Source organism: Lagopus muta, chromosome 5, assembly GCF_023343835.1.
Source record: "Lagopus muta isolate bLagMut1 chromosome 5, bLagMut1 primary, whole genome shotgun sequence".
Taxonomy (NCBI): Eukaryota; Metazoa; Chordata; class Aves; order Galliformes; family Phasianidae; genus Lagopus; species Lagopus muta.
Genome location: NC_064437.1, coordinates 64,443,769 through 64,471,038, shown reverse-complemented (window position 1 = coordinate 64,471,038; position 27,270 = coordinate 64,443,769). Strand labels below are relative to the sequence as shown.

Genomic DNA, 27,270 nt, shown 5'->3' with positions numbered 1-27,270 from the left:
AAGTAAGGATACACCACTGCAGGCAGTGCTGTTTTAAAATGAAGTGAAATTGTAATCAAGATTTAAGTTTGTCACAAGTTTGCAGATACAGATAAGCAGACTTGAGATGCTACCAGCTGAAGTCACCCAATGCTTGGGCATCGTTGACTGCTGGCAGCTGGACACACAGCTTGCCCTGCCTGCATGGCTCTGCTGAAGATGTGAGAATTAGAAATCATGGGCAACTTAAAGCAGAAATGTAATAAACCCTAATAAAACTGCCTTCTGTCTTCCTCGGCTTCTTTACATAAAGAAATCATCTGAGCCATTTTGATGTGGCAGCACCTGAACTTCACCTCCATCGTAATACCTATGGATTTGCATCCAAGTATCAACAATTAAAGTTTATTAGATAAAAAACAAAGGAAAACAACGGGACTTTTGGAGATATTTCCCTGTGACCCCCAGAGCTGTATAAATAAAGACGTGCTACACAAGCTCGTATTCTCTTGCATTCAACTGCTAAATGCTCTAAATAAAACTGGAGGACCACTGTTAGCCAACAGAATTGAGTCCTTTTTGTCACTAATAACAGATGAGCATCACAAGGTTTCCATAGTGGAAGATTTATCAGTGAGAACATTAGCATGATTTATGAGTTAATGTCTTGTATGGAGGAGCCTCATTTTCCAGGCGTGCTCCCGTGACTGTGCAGCAGTGTGTGCCTCATTGGCCCTATGCTCCTCCAAAGGGTAAGGCCCCTAAATTATGCTGAGCACCATGAGGAAACACTGACATACCACTCAGATTGCTTTTCTAAGGTTCAGATGCTGAGGATTCAAAACAGCAGCGAGTTTCATCTCCTAAACCAGGTGCTACAAACCTAACAGCCAGCATTGGCTTGATGACTTGCATATAAAGATGTTCACCTCTTACACCTTCCACAGTAATTCTATGTAACAGTCTTGCTGCAGCCAAGGTTTTCAGCACTAAAACATACCTTCAGTTTGATTAAATGCAGATTTAATTTAAATTTGCATTAAGGGTCTTTCACATTACAGTAAATAACTCAAGATTACTTTCTGCATTTAACTGTTCCTGAAGACAAGGAATTCCATCCTAGCCTACGGTCTGGGATCCAAAATGCAACTCCTATCTGTAATGCAGAGCAGATAAGGAGGAGAAAACCCACACAGCAATGCTGAGGATCACCAAAGTTCACAAAATCCATAACAAAGCACGTCCCTTCAGGAGCCAGAACATCACCAACTGGTACCCCCACTGCACCCTGCTTCAGCAGGAATACCTCCCCTCTATCCGAACACTGAATCCACCCTCCCTTGCTACCACCCACATAACTTTCAAAAGAATATTTCCATCAGGCTGTAATGCTATAACACAATAGAAAGCACAGCAGTAACAGCAGGGTGGCAAAGTCCTAGGCTGCAACAAGTGATAATAAGACCAAACACAGCAGCCGTGGACACAGAAGGAAAAAAAAAAACAAACCACTTACCTTTGGAAGATCTCAGACAGACAGGGATCCCCAGCAAGATCCCCACACCTCCACTGCCAACCCTTAAATGAGGTCTGGAAAGGGGTGGATCCTGGCTCCAGCCATTCTGCTTTCTCAGCTTCATTGCATGCACCTGAGCTTCCCGGGTTGGCCTTGCCTTCCACCAGGTGCTCAATCACTGCTTCAGGCCATGACTTTGCATTTCTGCTATGCCAGCTATAGCAAATGGCTGAACTTGAAGCCCTCACAATTTTTGTCTGTCCAGTATTTCTGATAAACAGGGTAGAACTATTCCTCAACTGCTAGACCCAAAGTACCATGTCTTCACATGCACTGTAATTCTGTTCATTAATTCAAGAGTAGGAAGGCACTGACTAGTGAGATCTCACAGCTACCTCCAAGACAAAAACATGACTCTCAATCCTCTGATTAACTCAGGTGTTAACTGTTTAGCCAAAGTACCTGATAACATAAATACAACCAAGAGAGAAGCTGCATTACAATTACTTGCTTATTTCACCTGCCATTTCCCAAACAAAGAAACAGTCCCACTTCTATTGTTCCTCAAACTGCCACCCCTGCACCTATGAAAATTCTCCTCCCAGTTTTTCCATGCCAAACTCACTGTTATTCATAAACAAAGAATCTACAGAGATGCTCAACAGGTTTCTCATGGAATCTTGCTCTTACACCAGGCTTGATTATAACTACATACTTCTATCATTAAAGATATCTGTCAATACAATTGTCTAAAAGGATTCTGAGCAGTGCTGTACCTACCAGTAGCACAAACCATCAGTATTTTTAGCTATAAAAACTGATTTTCTTCTCCAAAAAACAATTCCAAGGTACTTTCTCTTGGCACCAACTGATGCTAACGCATCCCTCTCCAGGTGCAATGAGCCAGCCTGTTCATTTACTTCCTATTCTCCTTAAATATATCCTAAGGAAGCATCACTTCAATATTGTAACTTTCTTGGCTAGAATGTAAACTATAATTCTCAAGCATCTCCATTGCTGTGACAATATCAGTGCCTTACCAAAACAATACCAAGAATTTGTTGAGTCTGAGTGGATGATCAATAGATGCCAGGAAAGTTACTTCTTCATCCTAATTGCAGGAAAGAAATAGCAGTTCTGAACGCTTAAATGGGTCTTTATTTTCAGTACTGTAGTGTTCTCAAAGCTGCTTTTTATTGATTCAAGTTCTGAATTAAGATTCAGCAGAAGCTTGAACTATTGGATGGAAATTTGAGGGGCATTCTTCACCGGCACCTGGGAGCTGTGCCACTTTGTCACTTCACTTCAGCCCTGTTGTTACAGTCACGCTTCCTAATCCAGTACATTTACACCCCTCTTGTAACAAAATCGTTATTAAATCGTATCAGTGGTGTTTCCCAAGGCAAAAACAATCAGGGATCATCATCAGAAATGAGAACTGAGGATGCATCCGTCTCCACCGTTACCACCTCCCCAGCAATAGGGGCACCAGAACAAGGAGGTGGGCTGGTTACAAACACCTCATCTGCTGCAAGTGTGCACAAGTGATGGGCCTGCCCTTCAACAAGGAGGTCACCTGGTGGCTGCCAGCACAATCGTATCCTCAGCTGAGATTCTGGAAGCTGCTGTTGCCACTCTGTGCTGAGACAAGTGACCGAGGAGAAAAAAATCTGGTCATTAAGGTGTGCTGTGAAAGTCGCAAAGACAACCCCATGAAATTACAGTTTAGAAACATAATCCATAATGGCCTTTTCAGAAGGGTTTTAATTGCACAAAGCATCTGCCCCCACCCCCGGGCGGCAGAAGCCACCAGCAATGCAGAGCACAGCACCCATCTGGCACAGGCACGCAGTGCTGGCCCACTCAAGAGGTTTCCATTCAATTATAGCTCTCCCCACATCTCCTTCATAGTCTAAAACTTCCTGTATTTGTTTGACTGGTTTCTGCCTGTTTATTTAAAAGGAAATAATCCATTGTATGTCAAGAATATGGGAAAAGTTATATTAATAGTAAAGGCAATGTGCTTTTCTGCACATATACTTCGGCATGGACAGTAGTTTTCCAACCCTATGCAGTCAGTCTTGAATGAGAATGTCACTTCTTAAATGCAGTGTTTTACAGAAAAGAAAAACCTAAGCACTGAGGAGAAAAACTACACAGGATGCCTGCAATGAACTCGTGATCAGATTGCAAGTTTAAAAGCCAACTCTTATTAGTATCTGTAGTAAATATCTATATTTTCAACACCCAAATGAGAAGCAGAATTTATGCAATTCTTTTGCTTTTAGTACATTTGAAAATCCAAACTTCTCTAACAGTTGTCTCCTTCTACTGAAGTAATCCAAAGATTTCCAGGTAAGCACAATGCCACAATAAACACTGGGTCCATTTGCCTTTGTCCTTGCTGCAAAAGAAATTAACACCTACACATGAACAGGACTGCAATTCTGATAAAGCTGTTGTGTAAGAGCTGCACTGAAACATTAAAGAAAGCACACACATCATCTTGTGCCATGGGAAGCATGGCCAAATTGGCCATTTCCTGGGATATAGCAGATCCCAGCCTTCCAGCAGTGTTTGGTCAGAAGCCTGCTCTGCAACGAGATGGCTGGAGAGCTATGGAGACTAACAGCACTGCTTCCATTGCCTGGTGGAGTAACACACACAAATAAAGAGCAATTCCTCAACAGGAGGATTCACCAACCTTGGACATATGGAAAAGAAATAGCAGCCTAAGCAAATCCAGGGTTAGTTTAGGGTGATATAAATTTCTTTATATTCCAAATAACATAATGAAAATGTTAAGGCACAGAATTAAACTGCACGGTTTGACCATATACAAGCGGGCACCAAAAATCACTCCCCATCTTCACTTATTAGCAAGTCTGCTCCACGCAAGCCACTGACAAAACAGAAGGAAATATGTTCATGTGCACAGAGCAACATTTGCTTCCTAAAGCATTTAAAAAGTATTCAACAAGAGCAAACACATAATTCTTTATTAAACAATCAAAGACAGCAAGCGCAAGTTTCTGTTGTCCCATCGTATTATACTACTAATCCTCTTTGGATGGCAATCAAAAGACCCTGAAATGCCAAGCTATAAAAGTGGATTTCCAAGCAGTAGTAGCCTCTGGCTCTTTGGCTGAGTCTTCAGTCGCTTGTTTTGGCAGACAGGAGTTATCCTGGTTGTCAGATGGCAAGTTCCCAGTGTGCTTACCAGGGCTACCTCAGACATCTTCATCTTACTTGCAGGACCGCCTCTGACATTGTGGTTTTACTTAAAGAATGGTATTTTATTTGTAATAGAATTAATTCTTCTCTTTTCAAAGAGGAGCTGGGTTACTACTGTTGTATCCTAGGCAATGTTCAGTTACCACATTTTTCTACTTCATCCACTGTTTGCATGCCAAGCTTTGATTTCAGACATTAGTATCAGCAGGCACTTAAACACAAGACCTTAATGGACTGTTTAAACAGGAATTCAGCTGTACTATTTCCTACAAGCACCTACTGAAGTCTTTTCCTGAGTCTCTCCCACTAATAAGTAAACAAGCATGTTTTGTAGCTTCCCCAGCTCTTACTTATGCAGGAAACTTCAATGTTATAAATGTGCAGCAGCCACTGCTGGGACAACAGAGTTTAAAATGTACACATAGCATAGAAGGTTTGTCATTCTGTGTCATTTTAGCAGCAAGCTGAGATGAACACTTGGAAAATGAGTCAAATCGTTACATGCTGCGTATGAGTAACCTATGGAGGCACGGTGTTAATAAACTCTAGACATTGGTGGTTACAGTGGGATGCCATCCAGATTTCAAGATTGGGTCATGACATCCCTAAGTATCTCAGTGCCAAGAGGGGGAAAAAAAAGAAAAAAAAAGTAAAACAACCTGCCTTAAGCTTAAAGAATATGCAGTTTGAAATGGTGGGCTGCCTAGAGATAAGAGCGAATTCGAGTAGAATTGGGCAAGAAATGGACTGACATGAACATGGAAAAAATAGGACGGGGCCAGAGGTTTCTGCATTAAGCAAATTATATCACAAATAGCAAAGAGAAGTCATCGCTGTTATGCCCCCTGCCATTGTGGAGTGCCTGTGAACCCCACTGGCAGTCATCCTGTAAGCCATGCTGCTTGGCACTTCCATCCCTTGTGCTCAGTGTATGTCACCACTCCTACCCCTATCCTACTGGTGACCTGCAGATGGATAAAGAGCCTCTTATTTTTAGACTGGGAATCTTATGCCAGAAGATTCAATTAGAAGCACTGGGCAAAGTTACACTTTGTTCAGTCATTTACTGTTTTAGCATCAATCACATGCAGTGAAACACTAGAAGTAAAGGAATGCATTGCCCAACAGGCAAAGAAACAGTTATCATAATAAAGAATCAAGATGAAGAATGTGGTCTCTAGAAATTACAGTCCCCACAATCAGCATCTAGCTGTTATTAGTTTCAGTTTTAACAAGCTCACACTAAGGAAAACAACATGCATTTCTCCATATTTCACACAAGTGTTCAGCAACTCAAAAAAATAAGTCAGTATATTAATGAACATTTTACATTCTACTTTTTAATTACCAAAGTACTGACTGAGGATGTGTGTAGATATGTATTTGTGATATAAAGGGTCGTACCTCAAGGTGTTAAAGAAGTACAAAATTCAGCAAGGACAGCACCTGATACACGTGTGCATTTATCCCCCCAAATACTCGAGTGCACTACTGCTACAGGGTTCAGCTGGGTATGTAAATGTATGGCAACTATTCTAACACAAGAGCTTTCCTTATTTAATGCAATGAAACTTGCATCAGGTTGATCAGAATTGTAAGCAGACAAAAATGAGAAACTCTAGCAAAAGAATGATTTTAATACGAGGTAACGTTTTGAATTTTATCGCCCACATCCACAAAATTCTTGATCTGTTCCTTCTCACCCTCACCACAGAGCTGAAGTCAGGACCAGCTAAATAAAAGGTAATGCAACTAGGCATAACACAATAAAAGATATTACCTTCACAATGCATTATTGCTGCCAATTATAAGAATCACTTCAACTTAATTTCAAAGGCACAATCACCCTCAACTGTAACAGTCTCTTTTTTAAATTTCAAACAGTATTACATTAAGGCAATAACTCACCTTCCAGCTATAATATCAGTCTCCCTTATTGCAAAAATACATTTCATAAATACTTCTCATCGACAAGTCAAGCTAATTCAGGTTAATTTTATTGTATTTTGGTGCTATCTCGCATTTGTGTGCAATTACCTTTATCATTTTATTGCCGTGCCAGAAAGTAATCAGAACAATTATTTGAAAAAAGGAGGTGTATAAATTCTAACTCACACTTGCTGGCATTTTTGATAAAATAGCAGCTTTATCTCCGAAAGTGGCAGGGACATCGGATAAATCATGCATCAGTCAAGTGGAGCTGACCCCCAAGTGCATTGCACAATATCAGGAGTGCTTCAAAAGAAACTTTCCTACATAATCCATCATTCTCTATAATACCAAAACAGCTATACCTGAAGAGCGGGAGCTGGAGAATAACAACAGAATAAATCTAGGCAATATGAACAAAACCATTAATAGTGCTCCTTTTTAAGCTAAAGGAGAGTCGGGAATCTGAATTGTGTTCAGGAAAAGAATTTCATTGAAATTCTTCAAGTGAGAGGAACAGCTTTAAGCGTAAATGGAACAGCGGTCTGTGTCTTAAGGATCCACTGAAAATACAAATGCGTGTGCAGAAAAAATAAATACACACAAAAGACACGTCAAAAAGACTCGCACAGAAATAGAGGATTACAGTCTTGACACACAAAGTCTGAATTTTGCTGTCGTTACCAATCTGAGTTCACTTGAGTACAGGTGTTTCACTACGCTGAGCACAGACACCAAAGCAGAATGTTCAGTAAAAAGAAATAAATAGCTTACTAAGTTTACATTTTAAAACTGCAAAATATCCACAGAACAGAACTGTATTTAGAATTCTATGGAATAGAAAAGAAAAAAAAAGCCACAGTGTCACGAGAACACCATAAAAGCAAAAAGTTCCCAAGCAGATGCATTCCTAATGTATGTTCATGCACACAGAATCACCGAGGTTGGAAAAGACCTCCAAGCCCACTTAGTGCAACCATCCACCTCCCACCACCACCTCCCCACATCACCGGGGCCACCTTGCAGCCTCCCTTTCTCAGGCCCAACTTCCACCTCTGGTAAGTGCAATGCAGCTACAGAGCCACGGTACCCAGAGGGATGCAACAGCCATTGAGGAGAGCATCCACACCTGGCTGCAGAACGTGTGAGCTTGTGCCACAAAGGCATACACTGTGCAGCTGTACTTCCAGTGAAACTGCAAACTGATCATAAATGTGGAAATAATAAGGAATCATGAGCAACAGTCCGTTCCTACACATACAGAAGGGTATGAGGATCAGCAGCAGGGAGCTGGGGAGCCTTGGCTGTGCCTGCACAACTCCCTTCAGCCTTCTGCTCCCCATAAAGCATGGGGCTGTGAGCCCACATTCTGCCTCAGACCTTCTGCCATCCAACACATCAAAAAGGGAAAGCCCCTCTAACAGCTAACACCATACACTTCCACTTGAAGTGAGAGTGGGAGAACTGAAAAGGTTAGGTAATAAATTATCAGTTTTATGTTGCTTACCAGCTCTGTCACACCCAGCTTTGAATGAGAGGCAACCAGTGACTAGTCCAGATATGTGTGGTGGCTCCTAAGATCATCACACATCTCTCTGCAATTATCTAAGGTACCTGTTACAAGATGCCTCCAACCGACAGGCACACAAGTACAAGCCCACAGAATATTGGGTAAAAGAAAAAAGCAAGACATGAATTTATCTCCCAGAATTTCCTTCCTCAACTGTTCAATTTTAAAGAAACAGAAAGCATTTTCTTTTAGTGGGTACAAAGGCATGGCATACGCCAGAATACTGCTTTTCCCAGCCAGTACATGAAGCAAATTAAAAGCACAAGAGATGCCACTATTAAGACATTTGTAATAGCGATGGAAGCTGCCAGCAGGAATAGTTAGATATGCAAGTTTGATTGAACTAGAAATATTTTCCTGGAGGAGTGTTATTATTGTTACAAAAGTAGTTATTTCACACACAGAAAAGTATTTCAAAGTTCATTTGAATTATTTGAAGACTAATGCTGCTGAGTATAAATGCGCCAATGCTGCCCCTCAGCAGGGAAAGTCATTCTGAATTTCCTGATCGCAGTGCTGTCCTGTTTTACTACAAACATTTCCCTACACTTAGACCTTACTGAAGAATTAAAGTCCAAAATTCAGCATGCATCTATTTTTCAATAAATGAGGCATTTATGAGGGGAAGGGAAGCAAACAGCCAACTTAACACAGAAAAGGTAGCACTGTCCTATCAGTTTATGCTCCGAGGAAGATAGATACGTGCTGAGGAAAGGTCCACTGATGCCTGTTACCAACCATGACAGAGCTACAGAGATTTACAGTGCAGCATCAATCTTGTCAACTGGATCCTTAATACTGACTGCTGGACACTGGGGAAAAAAACAAACTATGTTACGTGAATTCTTTCTTAATGCCAGCCCCCTGACATATACCTAAATGTAAGGGTATCTTACAAGGAACTTACTTTCGGAACGCGCCTTGCTGCCATGGTAAATGAATGATGTCTGCCTGTAAGAAAAAAAGAAATCTTCATTAGAAAATGTAATTAGAGTATCACAGGAAGCACTGCACATCAACACAATTCTATTTATTTATGTATTTTTAGAACTTTGTATCATTTTCTTTAAACAGGCCCTATCTTTTAGTACAAATAACAACAAAGTAAAGGTTACTTATTGAAGTATTCGCTTATGTTTCCAAGCAAACAGGAATGCTGATGCTCATCAGGTCATCTCTTGCTTGTTGCGAGGCAAAAGCAACACCACAACACATTCTTAACAAGCAAATTTTGATCTTTCCTACAAGAATGCCCTCTAAGACCTGCTATGAACTCAGGAATTATCTGTGCAGACATTTGGTTCAGAGGCATTTAGTAAAATAAACAAACTTCTGTATTTTAGGGAGTGACGTATTTTAAGGACTGAAAGCAAGAGACTTCCATAGTAAGACTTGGGGCTTGAAAGCAAAGCTTGCAAAGTACTCAGAAGCACACAGGAAATGTTAATTATTGGAACTGAAATACATCTTTTAAATACTATTAACAAAATGGTTCCTCTGCTCTCCCTTTTGAAATACAAGACAACTGTTACTTCCTGAGCATTTCATTTTTCCCCTTCACTTTCTTCTCAGCATCACTACGTTAAAATCACTGTGTCTCCACATAGATCTGCTACAACAAGACATTTTGGAAATCAAGGCAGCAGTCAGAGCTCAGCCAAAATCCACAGGGAGCTCTGGCCTTCAGCCAGGGAACCCAATCCATGAGGTCCCTTCCAACCCAAGCCATCCTCCAATCCATGCCTCAATGCGAGGAGGGAAGCTCAGAGCACCTGAATCTGAGCACTGAAGCACCTGAATCTTTGGGAACCTGAATATGAATACAGGCCACACAGAACTGCATCTAAACACTTTGCCTCACTTGCACCAAGCATGACACAATCACCATTTAACAGTTAATTGGGCATCATGTGCACCCTGTGCTAGAGCAGCCAGGCAGTCAGAAGGCATTCGATACCAGAGAATAGAGGCTGAGGCCTCAAATTAAACCATCACCAGAAATAAAAGGGAAGGATAACAAAGCAAGAGGGAAGGCTGCAGCCCTACAGTCAGATCCACTTCACCTCAACACATTTTAGACATCCCTCAAGTTTCATTAGAAGTATTTGGTTTTGTTTTTTTTTTTCCTTTTAAGACAGAGATGCTTGAGCCCATCTGAAAGTAAGGAGCGGAATTCCCAGTGACACATTTTAACATTTTACATGCTGGATAAGCATGAAAACTTATGAGATAACAAAAAGCTGAAAACTCCTTGGATGATGAGCACAGCAAGGAAGCACAGCTGAGAGCAAAGCACTGCTATCTGCCAAGCACCTCTTCCACCACTCATGTATTCACTGAATGCTGCAGCTATTATAAAAGAAATCTAAGTAAACATTTCAGTATAAGCTTGAGTAAAACTAAAGCATCAGAAAGTAGAAAAAACATAAAAATCAGTAACTGTGAGGGGATGGATGTCAAATGCAAGCTTTCTCTATCTATTAATCATACCATGAAAGGCAAGGGAATGCAAACTACCCTTCCTGGCAGGCAAGGAGTGCTCATTCGGTGCCAAGCAGCTGTCTCTGGGACAGCATCATTCAGCAAACGTCCCTTTTCAGAAGAAATTTATGGTACTTATTTGCAGCAAAAGTGTTGTCTGCTTATGAAAGAAGCCACATCAAATACAAAAAAATAAACAAGACTTGAAGTTGTTTCAAGCAGCAGCTAATTCCTGCAGTGGCAACAGCAGCTTAATCACTACTGAAGTTCTACACAAAGCACTGATGTTTATCGCAAAATCTCCTCATCATCCCATAAAGATGCTCTCATACCTTAGATGCAATCCACACATTTGAAGGCAAATCCAGATCAGTCACTGAAATCACCTACAACAGTTTTATGCAACTCCCTTTCAGGCTTCCTCAATGCAATTGATGACACAGCCACCCCTACAACTTCACACCAAGTGTGCCTGCAAACAGCACTTTCTACCTGCTGCACCAGAATGAAAGCCTACTGTAAGCAAACACAGCTCAGGAGGGCATGGGGTCTGGCAGAGAAACTGGCTGACTTTGAGACTGGACGGTGGCAGGAAGGGATCCAGCTGTAAGGATCCTTACACAAAGACTTACTGAACACTCTGCAAGCGCCCCGGCTGCACGCTGAGGAGCTGTGCAGAGCAGGAGATGCGCAGGGGAAGCCCCTGGACACACAGACCTGGGGAGCACGGCAGCTGAGAAGGACAAATGAAGCAATTAGCTGGACAGAAGCTGCACGGTGTCCGAGGAGGCCCGATGATTGATGACTGTTCATGACCTATTTCTGCCCCAGGTGGAGCTCTCCAAGTGTCAGTATGGCTGACAGGTGGATCCAACAAACACAGTCAGTAAAACCCAAACCACAGGGCCAGGACGAAGGCCTGCAGCTGTGCTGGGGAAAGCCATACAGGACAGCTCTCCAGCTTCAGAGGGCTGGGGAGTTTCAAGGTATGGCTCCAAAATGCATCTTATCAACCTTTCAATGAGGCTGCCTCTTTACAAGAGGCCAATACATGCACTAACTCATTTCCAAATGTAGCTGAAGGCTCCCCTAAGGCTGATAGGCTAAGAACTCAGAATCTCTCCCGAATGGCACAGGAATGACTTTTCAGACTCAACCACGATCACAGAACATCCTGAGTTGGAAGGGCCCCATAAGGAGCATCGAGTCCAGCTCCTGGCTCCACACAGGACCTCCCTCATTCTGGCTCATGTATCAGAAACCGAGATCCCAGAATCACTGAACCTGCCTTAAAGACTGAGCTCTTACCATCACCCACTTTACCAAGGTGGGTGGTTTCCTCCTACACCTGCAGAGACTGGACAAACTGAAGGGACTGAATCATGAGCTGAAATAAAAAAAGGCAAAGTCTGTCCTCACCCTCATTGGCTGGCACAGAGCTGCCTGGCTGGGACCAAGGAAGCCCACCTCCCACTGAGCTCCTCCTTTGGTGCCCCGGCAATGGGTGAGCAGCCAGGTACAGATGCCCTGAGGCATGGAGAACAAATCCATCAGTGCTGCGTAGGAGCTCCTCTGTAGAAGGACCACCTACAGCACAGGAAGCCAACATATTGTAGACCTATCTTGCAAGCATCCCAAACCTTGAAATACATTAACAGAACATAAATGTAGAGAACAGTCAGATCATATGTCAAAACTAAGACTCTTTAAGGGCCACGAAGTATTCCAGCCAGATGGTGCTGATGGGTTAGAACACAAGTCCTTGGGATTTCAGGAGTTTTCCCCTTTACTCTCACAGAACTGCAGCCTGCAAAGCACACGCAATGGCAGCACAATGATGAGACCTCTAAGATTCATAAGAAGTATTTTTCTTAGTTCATCAACTTTTAAATAATAAAGGAAGATTCTCCTTGAAAGAAAAGTCCTAAGGATCCAGAGAACTTAATACTCTTTGGTTTTGGTACTAAAATTTTAAAAGAGCTAATATATCAAGTCAGTATATGAATAAAATTCCATATGAAAACATTTAAAGTACATTAGATTTTTGGTCAAGATGAAAGACTGAAAAAAACTCAAGCAATCTATTCTAATTGGGTTCCCATGGTAACTGTACAATTGGGTTTTTCAGTATAACATCCCAAAGGCCCAATGCACACTTGTAAAATATACTTCAAACAGCCTGAATTGTTTTTACATTACAGCACTCCCAGGAAGATCAATTACTATACATCCCCACCCTAACTATTAGTGGCAGGAGATGTTAACACTATTGGCCATATTAACATAAGTCATGTAAAAACACCACGTATCACCATCATTATATAAAACTAATTACACACTTCAGATTCATCAAACACGTTCTGAGTAATAAACCTATAGTAGTCTTGTCACGAGATCATGTTTACTGAATGTTAGAAATCAACCCCAAATATATGCCAAACCATTTTGCTTCTTATATTGATTTCAAGGATAAACAGAATCAATCATTAATAATTACATTATAAGATGACCCACAGGGTTAATCATATTCTTAGAAACTCTGACTATGGAATCAAATATAGATGCACAAAGACACAACCGTGCAGCATTCACAAGCAGGCTGTATGTATTACCAGTCATAAAAAAGGAGGTGCATCCACTAGCACACGACTAATGAACTGGTGAAAATAACAGCACTATTATTCTGCTTTCTTAAAAAAGAAAAGCACAAACATCTAGAAAGGAAAGTTAGTCTCTGATTGACCACCTTGCCATGTTGGCTCTCAAATTCAATCTCTGGAAATGCAACGCTGGACGTAGGCACAGCTCACCCTCCAATGGCCCGACCTCAAAGCTGAAAAGCAACGATGCCCCACACCCTCTGCAAACAGGATCCAAAGCCTACCAGTTCAGCTATACTTCCAGGAATAGATAAATAAAAGAAAACCTAAGATCAGTTTGAATGAGGCTAATCTTATCTCTCAGCCAACCAACAAGGAATCCCAGCATTTCATGGACAGAAGGAACATCAGCAAATAACCGGAGCTATTTTCATGCAAGGGATTTCCCTTTTTCTCCCCGCCCTTTTCAGGACATTGTATTTAGTCACACTGAACTTCAGCGAAGCAAGACAAAGGGGAAAAAAGTTGTTTGTGAATTGTTTTTCCAGGGCAGCAGTAACAGGCTAAAAACATCCCACCACCAAAGGCGACCCACGGCTCTCCAAGCAGTTGTGTATTTCATGGGTATTTTTAGATGCAGAACGCCCCACCTTGTGATTTTGTAAAGCTAAATTGAAAAGTTTTAATCATTTAACTGGGCCTTAAGTTTACTTTAAGTGTTTATTAAAAAGTTTAACTAATTAACAGACCTTCTGCATGCTCAAATATACAAACAACCCAAAATAATTTCACTGTTTGCATTGCACTGACTCATTTAAAGCAGTCAGATAACTAAAATATTATTGGAATGCTAATTATGCAGCTGCAACACTTACAAGACAGCATCAATGCTTGCTCTCTACTAACAAAGAGTAGACCAAAAAGCCCATCGCTCCAGCTTCCCACCTTCACCAACAGCACACAGCAAGCACTTAGTGATTGCTTCACTTGTACACCGTCCCACCCCACAAGATGTGGGTTTCAAATCTCCCCAATCAGAAATAGGATTTCTGAATGCGAAAGGAAACTCCCAAAGGTCTCAGTGTTCACCCACTTGCCTTCTGAACCCAAACCTAGCAACCTGATTCCAACACCATCACTCAGCTGCACCCCGTGCAGTGCACACAAGTAATCTGAACTGCCACCTGTTGCTCCTTCGGATGCCACTTGTTCCTGTTCTTTAAGAGGCAGAATTATTCTGTCTTCCTTTGACTCAACACTATCGGTCCTCTATCTATAGAACCAAGATATGTTATTCTGCTTAGAAAGCTGAGAAGAAAAAAAAAAAAAAATCATAAACTTTATACCAATAAAATTCCATTTTTGGGAGATTAACCTTAAGTGGAATCTATTCAGATGAAAATACTTCCATATAATTGAAAGTGTTGGGCAGAACTTCAGCTGCAGGTTCAAATTTAAGAAGCGACTTGAAAATGTACCTGAAATGGTTTCTGTTATTGAGTACATCACAACACAAAGTAGCACACAGTCCTGACACATCAAGATGCTTTTTCACTGTTGATACAAAATAATAAATAAGCAGACTCCTCAAAAAGGATTAGCAAAAAGCATCAAAATCATACAATCACAGAACGGCCTGGGTTGCAAAGGAGCACAGTGCTCATCCAGCTCCAACCCCCTGCTGTGTGCAGGTCACCAACCAGCAGCCCAGGCTGCCCAGAGCCACATCCAGCCTGGCCTTGAATGCCTGCAGGGATGGGGCATCCACAGCCTCCTTGGGCAACCTGTGCCAGTGCCTCACCACCCTCTGGGGGAAAAACTTCCTCCTCATATCCAGCATAAACCCCCCATCTCAGTTCCAAAATGGTGACATACCTCAAAAAACTAAATCAAAACAACTGAACTCCAAAGCCACACAAGCTTTATTGGTCTTCAAATACACTCCACTTTTTATAAACAATAGTCTGGAGCATAGGTTATAGTACGTTACAGTATCAGCACTTTTAAAATTGCATACTGTATTTTGGGAAAATATTCCAGTACAAGCTTGATTTGTTTTTATAGTTGCTGTTTCTCTACCTGTCTGTTGAAATTAATGCTGGCCAAGCACAAGAATGGAAGGAAAAAAGGTAACAGGTTTCTCTTCTGCATTAGGAAGGGTTTGCTCATTATACCTTCATACAAATTAGCAAAGCTGAAGCCCTCACTAGGACACCTCTGCTTTTTTAATTATGGCATTAATGAAAAGATCTGCAAGAACAGCCAAGACACCGAAACCTGTCACTGCCTCAAAGATTTCGAGCCTCCTAAAATTAAAACTTCATTCTACCTTTCCCCATTAGTTACATTCTCTTCACCAGTCCAGATACCTTATGAACACCCAGTAAACTAGAGAATTGCACAATCCGTCAATAAAGTAAGCGTGTTTTGAACTACTGTCCATATGACTCAATTTGTCAGTAAAAACTGCCACCAGCGCTGCGCTTGCAGAAAAATGTCCATAAATGCATTATTGCGACTGGCAGATCGATGTCCATAATAAAAACAAATAGATTTAACAAGTGCTTGCTTTTACGAGTCGTGCCATTGGTGGGATGCGCATTCGGCTTCACCCGTCAACTACGGGGAATGGGTAATACAGGCCAGGTTAGGCACTTGCTGACTTCACCAGTGTTACAAACAGGAAATTATTCCAACGCAGGAAATCTTTACAAGCGTTAGGCCGAAGCCTAATGCCTTCAGGATGTACTTAGAAGTTTCACACGTTCAGAATTCAACATACTGTTCTGTGAAATATAAAATGAGAAGCGTTGCCGTTATTACAAAATGCAAGGCTTGCTGTGGAAAATAAATGCAACTCAGGTCAGCTAAATCCCTAGCAGACAGCTCACTATGTTCTCAGGTTGATGTAAACACCACAAAATGCCCAACAACCCAGGACCTGAAGCTTGCTCCCCTAAAGTCAATGATTCAGCTCTTACACCAATATAGCACAAGGGCCATCACAGCAGGAACGAGGCCTCAGTCACCACAAAAGATAATTCCATCCCTTGTATCAGAGATGAAGGGCAGGGCTCACAAGGAAGTCCTGCACTGGTTGCTCAGAACACAGCCAGGTAGAGCAGCTGGAATACTAAGGCTGAATCAGTTGTTCTTGTTCCCCCAAATTCCAACCTGCATGCGGCCGTAGACAACAATACTACAAGAACAGCTGTCCATGTCTCCAACATACTCTCCTTTGGATTTTTTTACACTACTGTTCCTTCTAATAAAGTTTCCCATCACTGAAGTCAGTTAAAGCAGAATTTCTTCGGCACAGCCTTTCCACCTTATCCACGCAACAAACTTAATACTTTTTCTCCACAAGCCCTTGAATTAGCCATTCAGGGAAACCCCGATAACCTTCCCAAAGGGCATGAGCTTCTCCTTCAGGCTACCATTCCTTTAGTGATGCCATTAACTGATTCTCCACATACGTTAAGCATTAAGCAGTGGTGACAAGTTAATTACAGAGTTATCAAGAGATAAAGTAGTCACGGTAACACAAGTTGCAATATAACTACAACAGTTTCCTATAGAGCTTCTGTTCAGTTGCTGGTGTAATTGGTGTAATTAACTTGTCATGGATCAGAATGCAGATAGGAACTGCTAAAGCCACCTTGCAAGCTCACATGGGTACATCTTATTTCCTCTGAAGCTTGAGGCTTTGGGTGGAGTTGTCCAGATGCGCTATGCTTCTGTTTAAAAACAAAGCAGACAAAACTTTTTACTTGGACATCTCCAATTCTGTCACACAAACTCACAGATCATTCCAAGAATGCAAACTGGGCAAATTCCTGAGAACTGTGCCTCGTTACACACAAGTAGCCTGCACTATAGGGACATGTAGGGGCCTTTGCTCCATAGAAAATAAGCTTCAGAAAGCACCACAGATGTCAACTGTGTATAAGGGAACTTTAAAGATTACACAAACTGGAGAGACAGACCTGTTTGAACCCTGCCCTAAAATGAATACCTGGCATAATAACTTGGGTTTAAAACAAAGCGCTGGGCTATCTGTGTTCACGTTCCAAAGCCTAAAACCCCATGGGAGGCTGCCCCACTGTCACCAACCCTCCACCTCATGGCACCATGCACAGCCACAACGGACCAAACTTTAACCCTCAGGAACTTTTCCTAGTGGGAAGCCATGTACAGGAGCACAGCTCCTTCCTGAGCTGAAGGACAGCCCTCATGCAAGGCAGAAAGAATCCCTAACACAGGAACTGCCTTGTGCCTATCATGGCTCCCTTAAGCTGCATGTCTGTGCACACAGGGATGACAAAAAGCCCCAAGGCGGATCACAGAATCACACACAGAATCACAGAATGGCCAAGGTTGGAAGGGACCTCAAGGATCATGAATCTCTAACCTCCCTGCCACATGCAGGGCCACCAACCTCCACATTTCATAGCAGCCCAGGCTGCCCAGGGCCCCATCCAACCTGGCCTTGAACACCTCCAGGGATGGACGGGGCATCACAGCCTCTCTGGGCAGCTGTTCCAGCACCTCACCACTCTCATAGGAAAGAGCTTCCCCCTGACACCCAACCTCAATCTTCCCTCCTTCAACTTAAAGCAATTTCCCCTTGTCCTGCTGTTATCCACCCTTTCAAAGAGTTGATTCCCCTCCTGTTTGCAGGCTCCCTTTAGGTACTGAAGGCTGCAATGAGGTCACCCTGCAGCCATCTTTTTTCCAGGCTGAACAAGCCCAGCTCCCTCAGCCTATCTTCGTAGGGGAGGTGCTGCAGCCCTCTGATCATGCCCTGATCAGGGAGGCAGTGCTGTGTCTCGGCGGATCTCAGTATTAGAACATGAGCAGGGCAGCGAGGCCACAGCCGCCCCGTGCCCAGATCGCTGCTTCTCGGCTGAAGCGCGGCTCTGCCTGCGCTGAAAAGCGCCAGATGCCAAAACCTTTGCACTAAAGCAACGTTTCCTCCCCAAACGCTACAAGTAGGAAGGGCCGCGGATGCAGGAAGCGAGCCGTCCTCCTCACTCACTGCACACACACAACTTACAGAGACACCGAACTCGCAACGCAGACACGTGTAGCGCTTCCGACCGCTCACCGCCCCCCCGCCGCACCGCCGAGCTCCCCCCGCCCCGCTCCCGGCCCGACCCGCAGCACCGCCCGCCCGCCCCGGCTCCTCCTCCCACAGCCATGAGGCCGCCATCAGCCGGGCCCCGCGGTCCCGCACAGCCTTACGGAGCACACGAGGGGCTCGGAGGGGCGGCGGCGGAGGCAGAGCAGCCCCGGTGAGCGACCTCACCTTGCGGGCCCGAACCTCGTGGGCGCTGATCGCCTCCGCGCTCAGCTGCTCCGAGAGCCGGTCTGGGCCTCTTGGTAAACATTCCCCACAACCCCACGGGGGCCGAAAGGAGCGTGCTGAGTTGTGGCTGCTGCGGCGAGCTGGGAGCAGAGCACGAGATTTGCTGCGCGGCCCAGTTCGCCATTTAAAGCGTTCCCTCGCCTGTCCTTTGCTTAGTGCCGCGGTGCGGGCGAGCAGCCGGCCCGCTCCGCTCAGTTTGCACGCTTACAAGTTCCGCAAACCCAACTTCTAAAAGGCAGCACGTGGGGAGGAAAGCAGAGCTTTGTTTCACCTCGCAAAAGGAGCGCTGCTCAAGTTTGCAGCTCTCATTTTCCACCTAAAGATTTTTCTTGCTGTCTGAAACTTACACCTGAGTTACATCAGCAAAAAAATTTTTATAGTGGTGCTGTAGGGATGCAGAAGTTATCACAGAATGGGGAAGTGGAGGAATCCACGTGGGAAATAACAGAGCGGCTTTAAAAAGTCATCACAGAACCCTGGCAATCTATTTTTTTTTTTTTTTTTTTCTACAGGAAGTGAGTGCTGCAAATAAAACAGCACTGAGTGAGTGCCTGTGTGTTAAATCTGGCTCTAAAAAATGACAAAGTTTGCTCCAAAATGCAGAAGTTTCTCCAATGCAATTGAAGATACCTTTGGAATAGTTGCACCTGGGGCAGACTTACAACAGGGCAGTTGTGAGCAGGGGACGTTGAGCAGCCTGTTCGATCATCTTTGCCATCTACATAAGCAAGGTGTTGGCCAAAAATCTCTGCACATCTCAGAGTAAAAGTGTACAGTGTTTCCACCCCGTCCTGTTAACCGTGACTTTTATGGACATAGCCATTTAGATATGAGGAGGAAGTTTTTCAGCCAGAGGGTGGTGAGGGACTGGAACAGGTTGCCCAAGGAGGCTGTGGATGCCCCATCCCTGCAGGCATTCAAGGCCAGGCTGGATGTGGCTCTGGGCAGCCTGGGCTGCTGGTTGGTGACCTGCACACAGCAGGGGGTTGGATCTGAGTGAGCATTGTGCTCCTTTGCAACCCAGGCCATTGTATGATTCTATGATTTAGAGCAAGATAGAAGTGATCCTTGTGATCGGTGAAGGATAAATTGCAGTTATTTTGTTTAAGAAAAATAAATTCAAATCTCTTTATACGAGCATTTTCTCAATGCCTTTAAGAGGCACAGAAACAATATTTCAGTTAAGGAGAAACGCAGGGAAAGCTATTCCATTTTTGTGATAATTTACAAACATATTCATATTTTCTGATTTTTTAAGCATTCAAAATTAATTTCTGTTACCTTTACAGTAACCTTTGCTAGTGAACAGATTACTTAGACTTACTACATAAGCAGTGCTGTATGCTGTCAGGAGAAAATGAAGCTTCCCAGCATCTTTAATGAAGGTCGGATTAACAGTAAATGAAAAGGTATTGCCATGGTGTGCCCCATACAAGTGCAGTGGCTTATGTGAAGACAGTCTCATCTCTAAATGAACAATCTCTTCATTTCAGTAAACTGTGGGCTGGATGGGATACCCAAGGGATAGTTATTATTTTAGAATGCAAATATCAAACTTCTTAAACTTGGATCCTTTATTTTCTTTTTCCCAGATGTTTTACATTCTGGTATTGTGTTTAAAAGGAAAGAGTGCGGAGGTTTGTAATCCAACCATTCTCAAAGTCAGTTTCAGTGGTCCTCCTTGCTATAAGTTGTCATTTCTTTGCCTTCAGGATGCCAACATGAAGATGAGCACTGCAGGTCAGTCTGTGCTCTTCCAGTTGAGGAGGACCAGCCTATTGACCAGCATGGGCATGGCAGTTGTTAGCACTGACAACATCACTGCTTGAAGAGAAAACTTAATTAGCGCTGAATTCCCTGAAGGACTGCTTCCCAGTAGACTATGAATACATAATCTCACTGTATAATTAAATACTTACAGATTTATGCAATCTTAAAACATATAGGAGATTCTCGGGCACATCCGCATAGGAGATGTGAGTAGGCCTGAAGTCCCTTTACCTCTGCTCTGTATATCCAAGCCATGATGGGAGGTGTATGTAGCTGCTTAATGCCTGAAACTGTGTCCCTGCCATATTCTCCACTTCTGGGGTTGGGTCAGGTGGAGTGAGTCAGGTTGTGCTGGCTCCTACCTGATGAGAAGCGAGTGACAGGAGAAAGGGTAAAGCTGGATATCTGCTTGAGTTTCAATTAACAGCGTGAGGTTCATTAATTCCTTCCAGGTATTAGTGAATGTTTACAATTTTAAGTGCTTTGGAAATTTCAGCCTGGTATCTTATCTCTTAAAAATGAACTTATTTTACTTTGAAAATATTATAATGCCAGATTAAAGGGAAACAGTGCTAAACTGAATGAAATCACTCTGTGCTGTTCTGCATTTCTGAAAAGTAGCCACTTCCTGAAACTTCGTGTGGAAGCCTCCAGAAAATGCATATAAATCTTTTCTAACTCCCCTCCCAGGCTGATCTCCTTATTGCCTGAAGCATGAAAATTGATTATCTTTAATATGATTTTAGTTTGCATTATAACAGGTTTGAATAGGGAATGTATAATGTCCGGACCCTCTTAAAACCAAGCATTTGGGGGTTTGGCAGTGAGTCCACAACTTGTCTGTTTGCAGTATAAAGAAGCTTAGGAATTGAAACCTCACTGTGTTCCTAATCAAAGTGTCATATTCTTCTATTAGCAAATGATGTAAGAAAGGTACTCCTGAGCACTTTGCACTCTGCCCCAAGAATTCCAAACATCTTATTCAAATCTCCTCTAATCCCTCAGCTGACCAGATTTTAATCTTTATTATTTTACCAGTATAATTCCAACCACTGAACTTTTGAATTCCCTCCTAGTCAATCCTTTAATGGATAGGAAATTGCTAGGAAGACTTATTTCTAATTAGATGTATCACAGGCCAATGACAAGAGTGTCAATAGAAGATATAAACCCCTTTTTTCTGTAGATTCTGGCCTGTTCCTACTGCTTTACTTGGTATATCTTGTAAGGATTCCTTCTTACATTATCTGTAAGTGCCACTGGTTGTTAATTTTCTTGCTCCAGCAAGAGTCTCCAGCTTCTGCATGACACATCCAGTTCACTAATACTAAATCTTATAGGGCATGTTTCATAACACCAATATTGTAAGAAGACAAAAGATTTCTAACGTTTTTTGAATCTTGTCATATCATAGAATTACAGAGCCGTAGAATCATACAATGGCCTGGATTGCAAAGGAGCACAGTGCTCATCAGTTCCAACCCCCTGCTGTGTGCAGGTCGCCAACCAGCAGCCCAGGCTGCCCAGAGCCACATCCAGCCTGGCCTTGAATGCCTGCAGGGATGAGGCATCCACAGCCTCCTTGGGCAACTTGTTCCAGTGCCTCACCACCCTCTGGCAGAAAAGCTTCCTCCTCATATCCAACCTCAACCTCCCCTGTCTCAGTTTAAAACCATTCCCTTTTGTCCTATCACTATCCACCCTCGTAAACATTCATGCCCCCTCCTGTCCTAACCCTTTATTCTTCATTCAAGGCATTATCTCTGGGATTCTTCCATGATTTGTTGTTAAGTTTGCTGAATATGGGATACCATTCATGTAAGGTGTTGTGTTCAGGTACAAAAAACTGTTTTCCCAAACTAAACCCACTTCTGTCTGCAGTTAAGTTCACAAAGCCCTTCTGGTGTCACCATGTGAATTTTCTTCTAAGTAAAGCGAAGCTCAGTCTGATGACAAAAACTTCAGGGTGACAGAATGTTCTGAGATGGAATGGAAAATTTTAAGAAAGGAGATTTTATTAAAGGCCTCAAGATCAGAAAATGTTTGTGTCTGGATTAAATTCCTCCTTAAGGAACAGCCTCTGGAAACATCCACCTTCAGCAACACCTGCTGGGGAAGAGACTTGGGCACTGGAACTGCCACTGCCCTCCTGTTAGAGTGATGTACAGCCAGGTGGAGGCTCAGAGAAGATGTCCTATTGAATACCACTGGCACTATGGACCTCATTTGTAGTTCTTGAATTTTCCCCAGAGGAAATAGTCAGATTTGAACAAAAGCTTAGTATATTTCTGCCTCTGTGCGTCTGCGCCTTACTGAGTCAGAATCTGGCCTGGATCAGTGTGCTTGTGACCTCCCGGCTTGAACATCCTCATCTGTGAATAAGTGCAGTAATTCACCTTTGTATGATTTCACTTCAGTGAGTAAATAACTGTTGCTTTTCACTTTGTGTAACTTCCAGGAGAAGTATAAAGGCCGAACAAAACCAGAAACTCTGTGATTTTTGTTTGCTGAGATGCTTGCATCTTTCCAACAGCAGGGATGTGTCCTGCAAATGTAAATATGTGTGTGCAAAAAGCATGCTGAATCTGGTTTCAGAATAGGTTTTAGTAATAGAAATCATATCTTCGCCCAGGCTTTTGTTTGCAGCATATTATGAGAGTTTGTCTTTATGTTTTAATTGGTGTGAAATGCTGAGATGTGCACACCTGGGTTGCTGTAAGTGGAGCATGTGTGTGAGTGGGCAAGCGTTTCTGGGAACTCTGAAAAGAGTTAAATTTTGATGATGTGGGATATGAATTCTGGGTTTCTCATGGAGAATGAGAAATGAGGGCTAAGGGTTATGATAGAAGAAGTGTGACTTTGTGGGACTCATTCTTCAGTCTGGGTAGGAGCAGGCTGAGCATTTGAAGGACTCTTTGTGGCCAAGTACAGAGACCTGAAAGAAGCACTGGTGATAGCAGATCATTTCCCGCAGCAACTGAGATGATTACAGAACCTTCTTCTTGAATAAAAGAAGAGTATCTTCCTTGCAAAAAATAAAAAATAAATTGGGATGTCTGTGTCTGTGCAGTGTATTTCCACACTTCTTGAAATTTGAGGGAGTTCAGATAAAAATCTGAGGCTTTTAAATCCTCATTGTCATTCAGTTAGTTTGTAGCCACCGCTAATGCAACTTCTTGTCTCCCTCTTCCCCCAAAATGTGATCCAAGCCTATTTCCAGCCTGAAAGCAGAGACCCAGCTCTAAAATAACACAACATGAAAAGTAAGCTAGAAATCCGGATATATTGAGTGGGAATACAACTAGTTCCTGCGCTGGGAGGGGAAGGAAATTGGTTAGTTTGAAGTGGAGAATTACTGGTAAGTTAAGAAAATGTGTTTTAGTAGGCAAACCGTTTTCAGTAGTTATGAAGAAGCTTGGCACTGGGAGAAATATGATTTCCTGTAATCAAGGTGCTGGGAGTTGTTTGCCAGCTACTAATGCCTTTAGGGAAATCTTAGTGGCAAATCATGTAAATGAAAGGGATATTAGCAGAGATTGGCTTCATTTTCTTTTGGGCAAAAGCATAAAAAGTTAGGGTGTTTCATATACCCTGCGTTGGCTGGTTTTGTTATCTCCTGGCTGCCTTGTTCCAGAAGTTAGTGGAAAATGCTGTGATGATATTGATTAAGCTAACCAGTTGATCTTTATCTGTTGTGCTGCAGAGACCTTGTGTGGCAAAAAGGCTTATAAATGTTAAATAAGAGAAATTTTTGGTCAATAAGGCCACTGATAATTTTTTGTTAAATTAAGTGTATCTGGAGTCTTATATTTAATGGAGCTTTCAGTGCTGTTGCCAAATTCCAGCGAGGCTCAGGCATTTCCAATAATTATTACAGCAAAATTTAAGGCATATATTTTTTCCTATTGATACATTAAACATATTTGCAATGGAACGTGTCCTCCAAGTGGTCAGGTCATGTATCCTGTTTAGAGATATGCCCATCTTTGTAATCATCGTAAATAGTCTGAAAAATGTTCTTAAATAATTCTTTGCCGTGAATGAAGATTCCTCTTCACATCCCTTCCTGTGCCACGGGTGGTTGAGGCTGCCAGCAATTATCTGTGCCATTGCATTCGCAGAACTCGCTGCATCAATTACTTTGTAGGAGCAGAGTTGCTCCCACACGAACCTGTGCGTTTACCGGGAGGCACTGGAAATTAAATCAGGTTAATTCCTTTTGGTCTTTCTAGCCAAGCTGTGTTGGCATGTGTAGGGATGTGTGTGTGTGTGTTGTAGAATCGTGTACTGTAGTCTTTGAAATGAATCCACTTGAAGTTGGTACTAACCTGCCTCTTGCATCAATGGAAATGGATATTATGATTGTTGTGTTGAAGCGTGCGCTCAAATGCATTGGGAGTTTGATACTATTTTTCAAACTGCCAAATAGATAATGTCAGAACATTTCTGAAATGGGGCACTAACATCAAGATATACTGCACCAATCAGCTAACATCAGGCAAGGTACGGTGTAAAACTGGGCATGTAGGAAACTACTACAGAATTTCCATTTTCATTCCCTATGTCAACAGCTTTGTAACTTACCTAGCAGATTGTTTTATGTTTTCCAGACATATTCTCAGTAGACTACAAACACTGCATTCAGCTCAGCCTTCAGAACCCAAAGAATTAGATATGCTGTAGTTTATGAAATGGATGTTTATGAAAGTATCCTTTGTTTGAATTGCTCAAAAACCCAACATGAATTCAAACTTTGACAGCGTAAGCAGAAAATAAGAGGGCCATAGTGATCTCCCAAATGTAGCCTTAACTATTGAGGTTCTCATATTGAAAATGCAATTTTCTGTCTAGATGTTTATGAATGTCTTCAAATTCCCTTTCATAATAGCCCCTTTCTGACAGGCCTTTTTCAACTCTGAAATATGAGAAGAAAGGTTGCTGCGGAATGTAGTATATACCATTATAGGAGGTACACCTCTGTCCCTCAAGCCAACAGTACTGTTTTGGAAGTCAATGATGATATATGCATGTGTAGGAGGCTGCAGAGCCTAAGATCCGTTGCAAAGAAGCAGGATTCTTTTACCGAATCTCCTTAAGTTCGAATGCTAAAATACAGTGTGACACTTTAGGGAGTCTGTCTTTGTAAAATGCATGGCTTCTGTGTGGTTTTATAATCCGTGTGCGTAACCCCAGCCTTGTGTATCTTCAGGGTGCCAGAGAGCCTCATCACGCAGCTGCCAAAGAGCAGCCAAAGCTGTTAATATCAAATTGCTCTCTACAGGTGGAAATGTATCTCTTGGGTTGCAGAGCCTGTGCTAAAGGGATCTGGTTCCCCTGGCCTGCCTGCATGTGTTAGCAGCTGGGAAACAGGAGTGGGTGGCAGCAACTCTGTCACTCTGTCAGAAAAGTGGGTGCAGAGCACACATCAGGTCTGCTCGCATCGTCTGTGTGCTCTACTGACTTTCTGACTGTGTAAAACATGTTTGGAAGCTGATAAGAAGGCTGCCACTGATTTCACTGGGCTTGATGTCGTGTCAGTGGATCACAAAAGATCAGTGTTATGAGAAATGAATTGCTGTTTGCAGATTAAATTGCCTTTTTTTTTCTTTCTTTTTTTTTTTTTTTTTTTTTTTTTTCCCTACAGAAGTATAAACTTCAGGTTAGCTGTATGGTGCAAGAAAAGAAAGATGCACATGTGTTAGCAACAATGATGCTCATCCTTGGGTTTTGGGGGAGTCAATGCATGAGCATACTGAATGCCACAGAAAATCCAGGAAGGCCATAGACACAAAAAATACACAGTGTGTGGGTTATCATTTATGTATTATGAATGTGTGTACATGGCAGATTCTGGCTCTGTCATGGACTACAGTGTGACAGAACCAAATTTTATATATTAGAGAGATAGCAGAATGGTTTCCTTATTGCCTGGTGTTCTGGAGTGTTGAGAAAATGACTTTCTTTAAGGGAAATGCTACTTTGAAGATGGATTCAAGTTGCTCAGGTACTTGGTAGGAAACAGATACAGTCCAGCAGCAGTATGCAACTAAGGGCTTTGCTTCCACATGTACATAGACAGAAGCAAATCTATTCCGTGTTCAGCTTCCTAAACTGGCTTAATAATACACATTAAAATACCAGCTGACCTGCAACAGGAGAAAGAAAGTGTTTGTGATATTAAGCACCTTAAGATGAAATAATTCCAAGTTAACCTGCAGCAGCTTTCTGGCATAAGCAGGTCCCTAGATGGTGAAGGAAGAAATGCATACCCTGGAAAGGTCAGGCATGCGCTGAAGCCTCCTTGAGCTCCCAGTTGACATAAATGAGATGTGGGCAAAGGCAGCGGCAGAGCTGCTGAGGAGTAAGGGAGGGAGTGTGCTAGTCAAAAGAGAGATATAATATTGCTATTTCTGATAGCACTGTAAGGTACCAGGAGTCAGAGCTAACGTGCGACTGCACTGTGTTCTATATTTGTTTAACAGTTCCTAAATTTTGCTCTGCTCTCGGGCTGCCTCCATCAAAGCACTGTCATCTGCTGGCTGTTCTGAGCTTTAGCCAGCCCTTATAGAAGTGCCAGAGAAAAAGCAGCATCGTTCAACACTGTATAATGTGTAAATAGTTTCATACTGACATGGAACGCGCAGTAGAGAACATTGAGATCAGTGTATTGTTTCAGCACTGGACAAATACAAATGTTTCTCCCGAGTCTAAGGATATTTTTAATACTGCTTTTCAGATGTTCTTTTATTTTCCTTGAAACTGAGAATGCATTCTTCCCAGAATCTTTAAGCTTGCTCTTTTATTTTTTTTTAAGGGCATCCTG

The 27,270-nt window shown here is 42.5% G+C and overlaps 1 protein-coding gene across 3 annotated transcripts in view; it reads right to left on the bottom strand.

Moving 5' to 3' along the window:
* The window catches only part of MGMT (O-6-methylguanine-DNA methyltransferase), a 176,796-nt gene extending 157,793 nt beyond the window's left edge, over positions 1–19,003 (bottom strand). For 2 of the 3 annotated variants that reach the window (XR_007376883.1, XM_048944028.1), the window contains exons 1-2: positions 18,618–18,988; positions 9,136–9,179 (exon numbers count right to left, since the gene is read on the bottom strand). Coding sequence is in view for 2 of the 3 variants with exons in the window: in XM_048944028.1 (XP_048799985.1) it covers positions 9,136–9,179; positions 18,618–18,801 (228 nt within the window). In the remaining variant the exon portion in view is untranslated. Of the gene's footprint in view, positions 1–9,135; positions 9,180–18,617 lie in introns of all 3 variants that reach the window. The other variant, XM_048944029.1, reaches the window with a different exon arrangement.
* Positions 19,004–27,270: the final 8,267 nt, after the last annotated feature.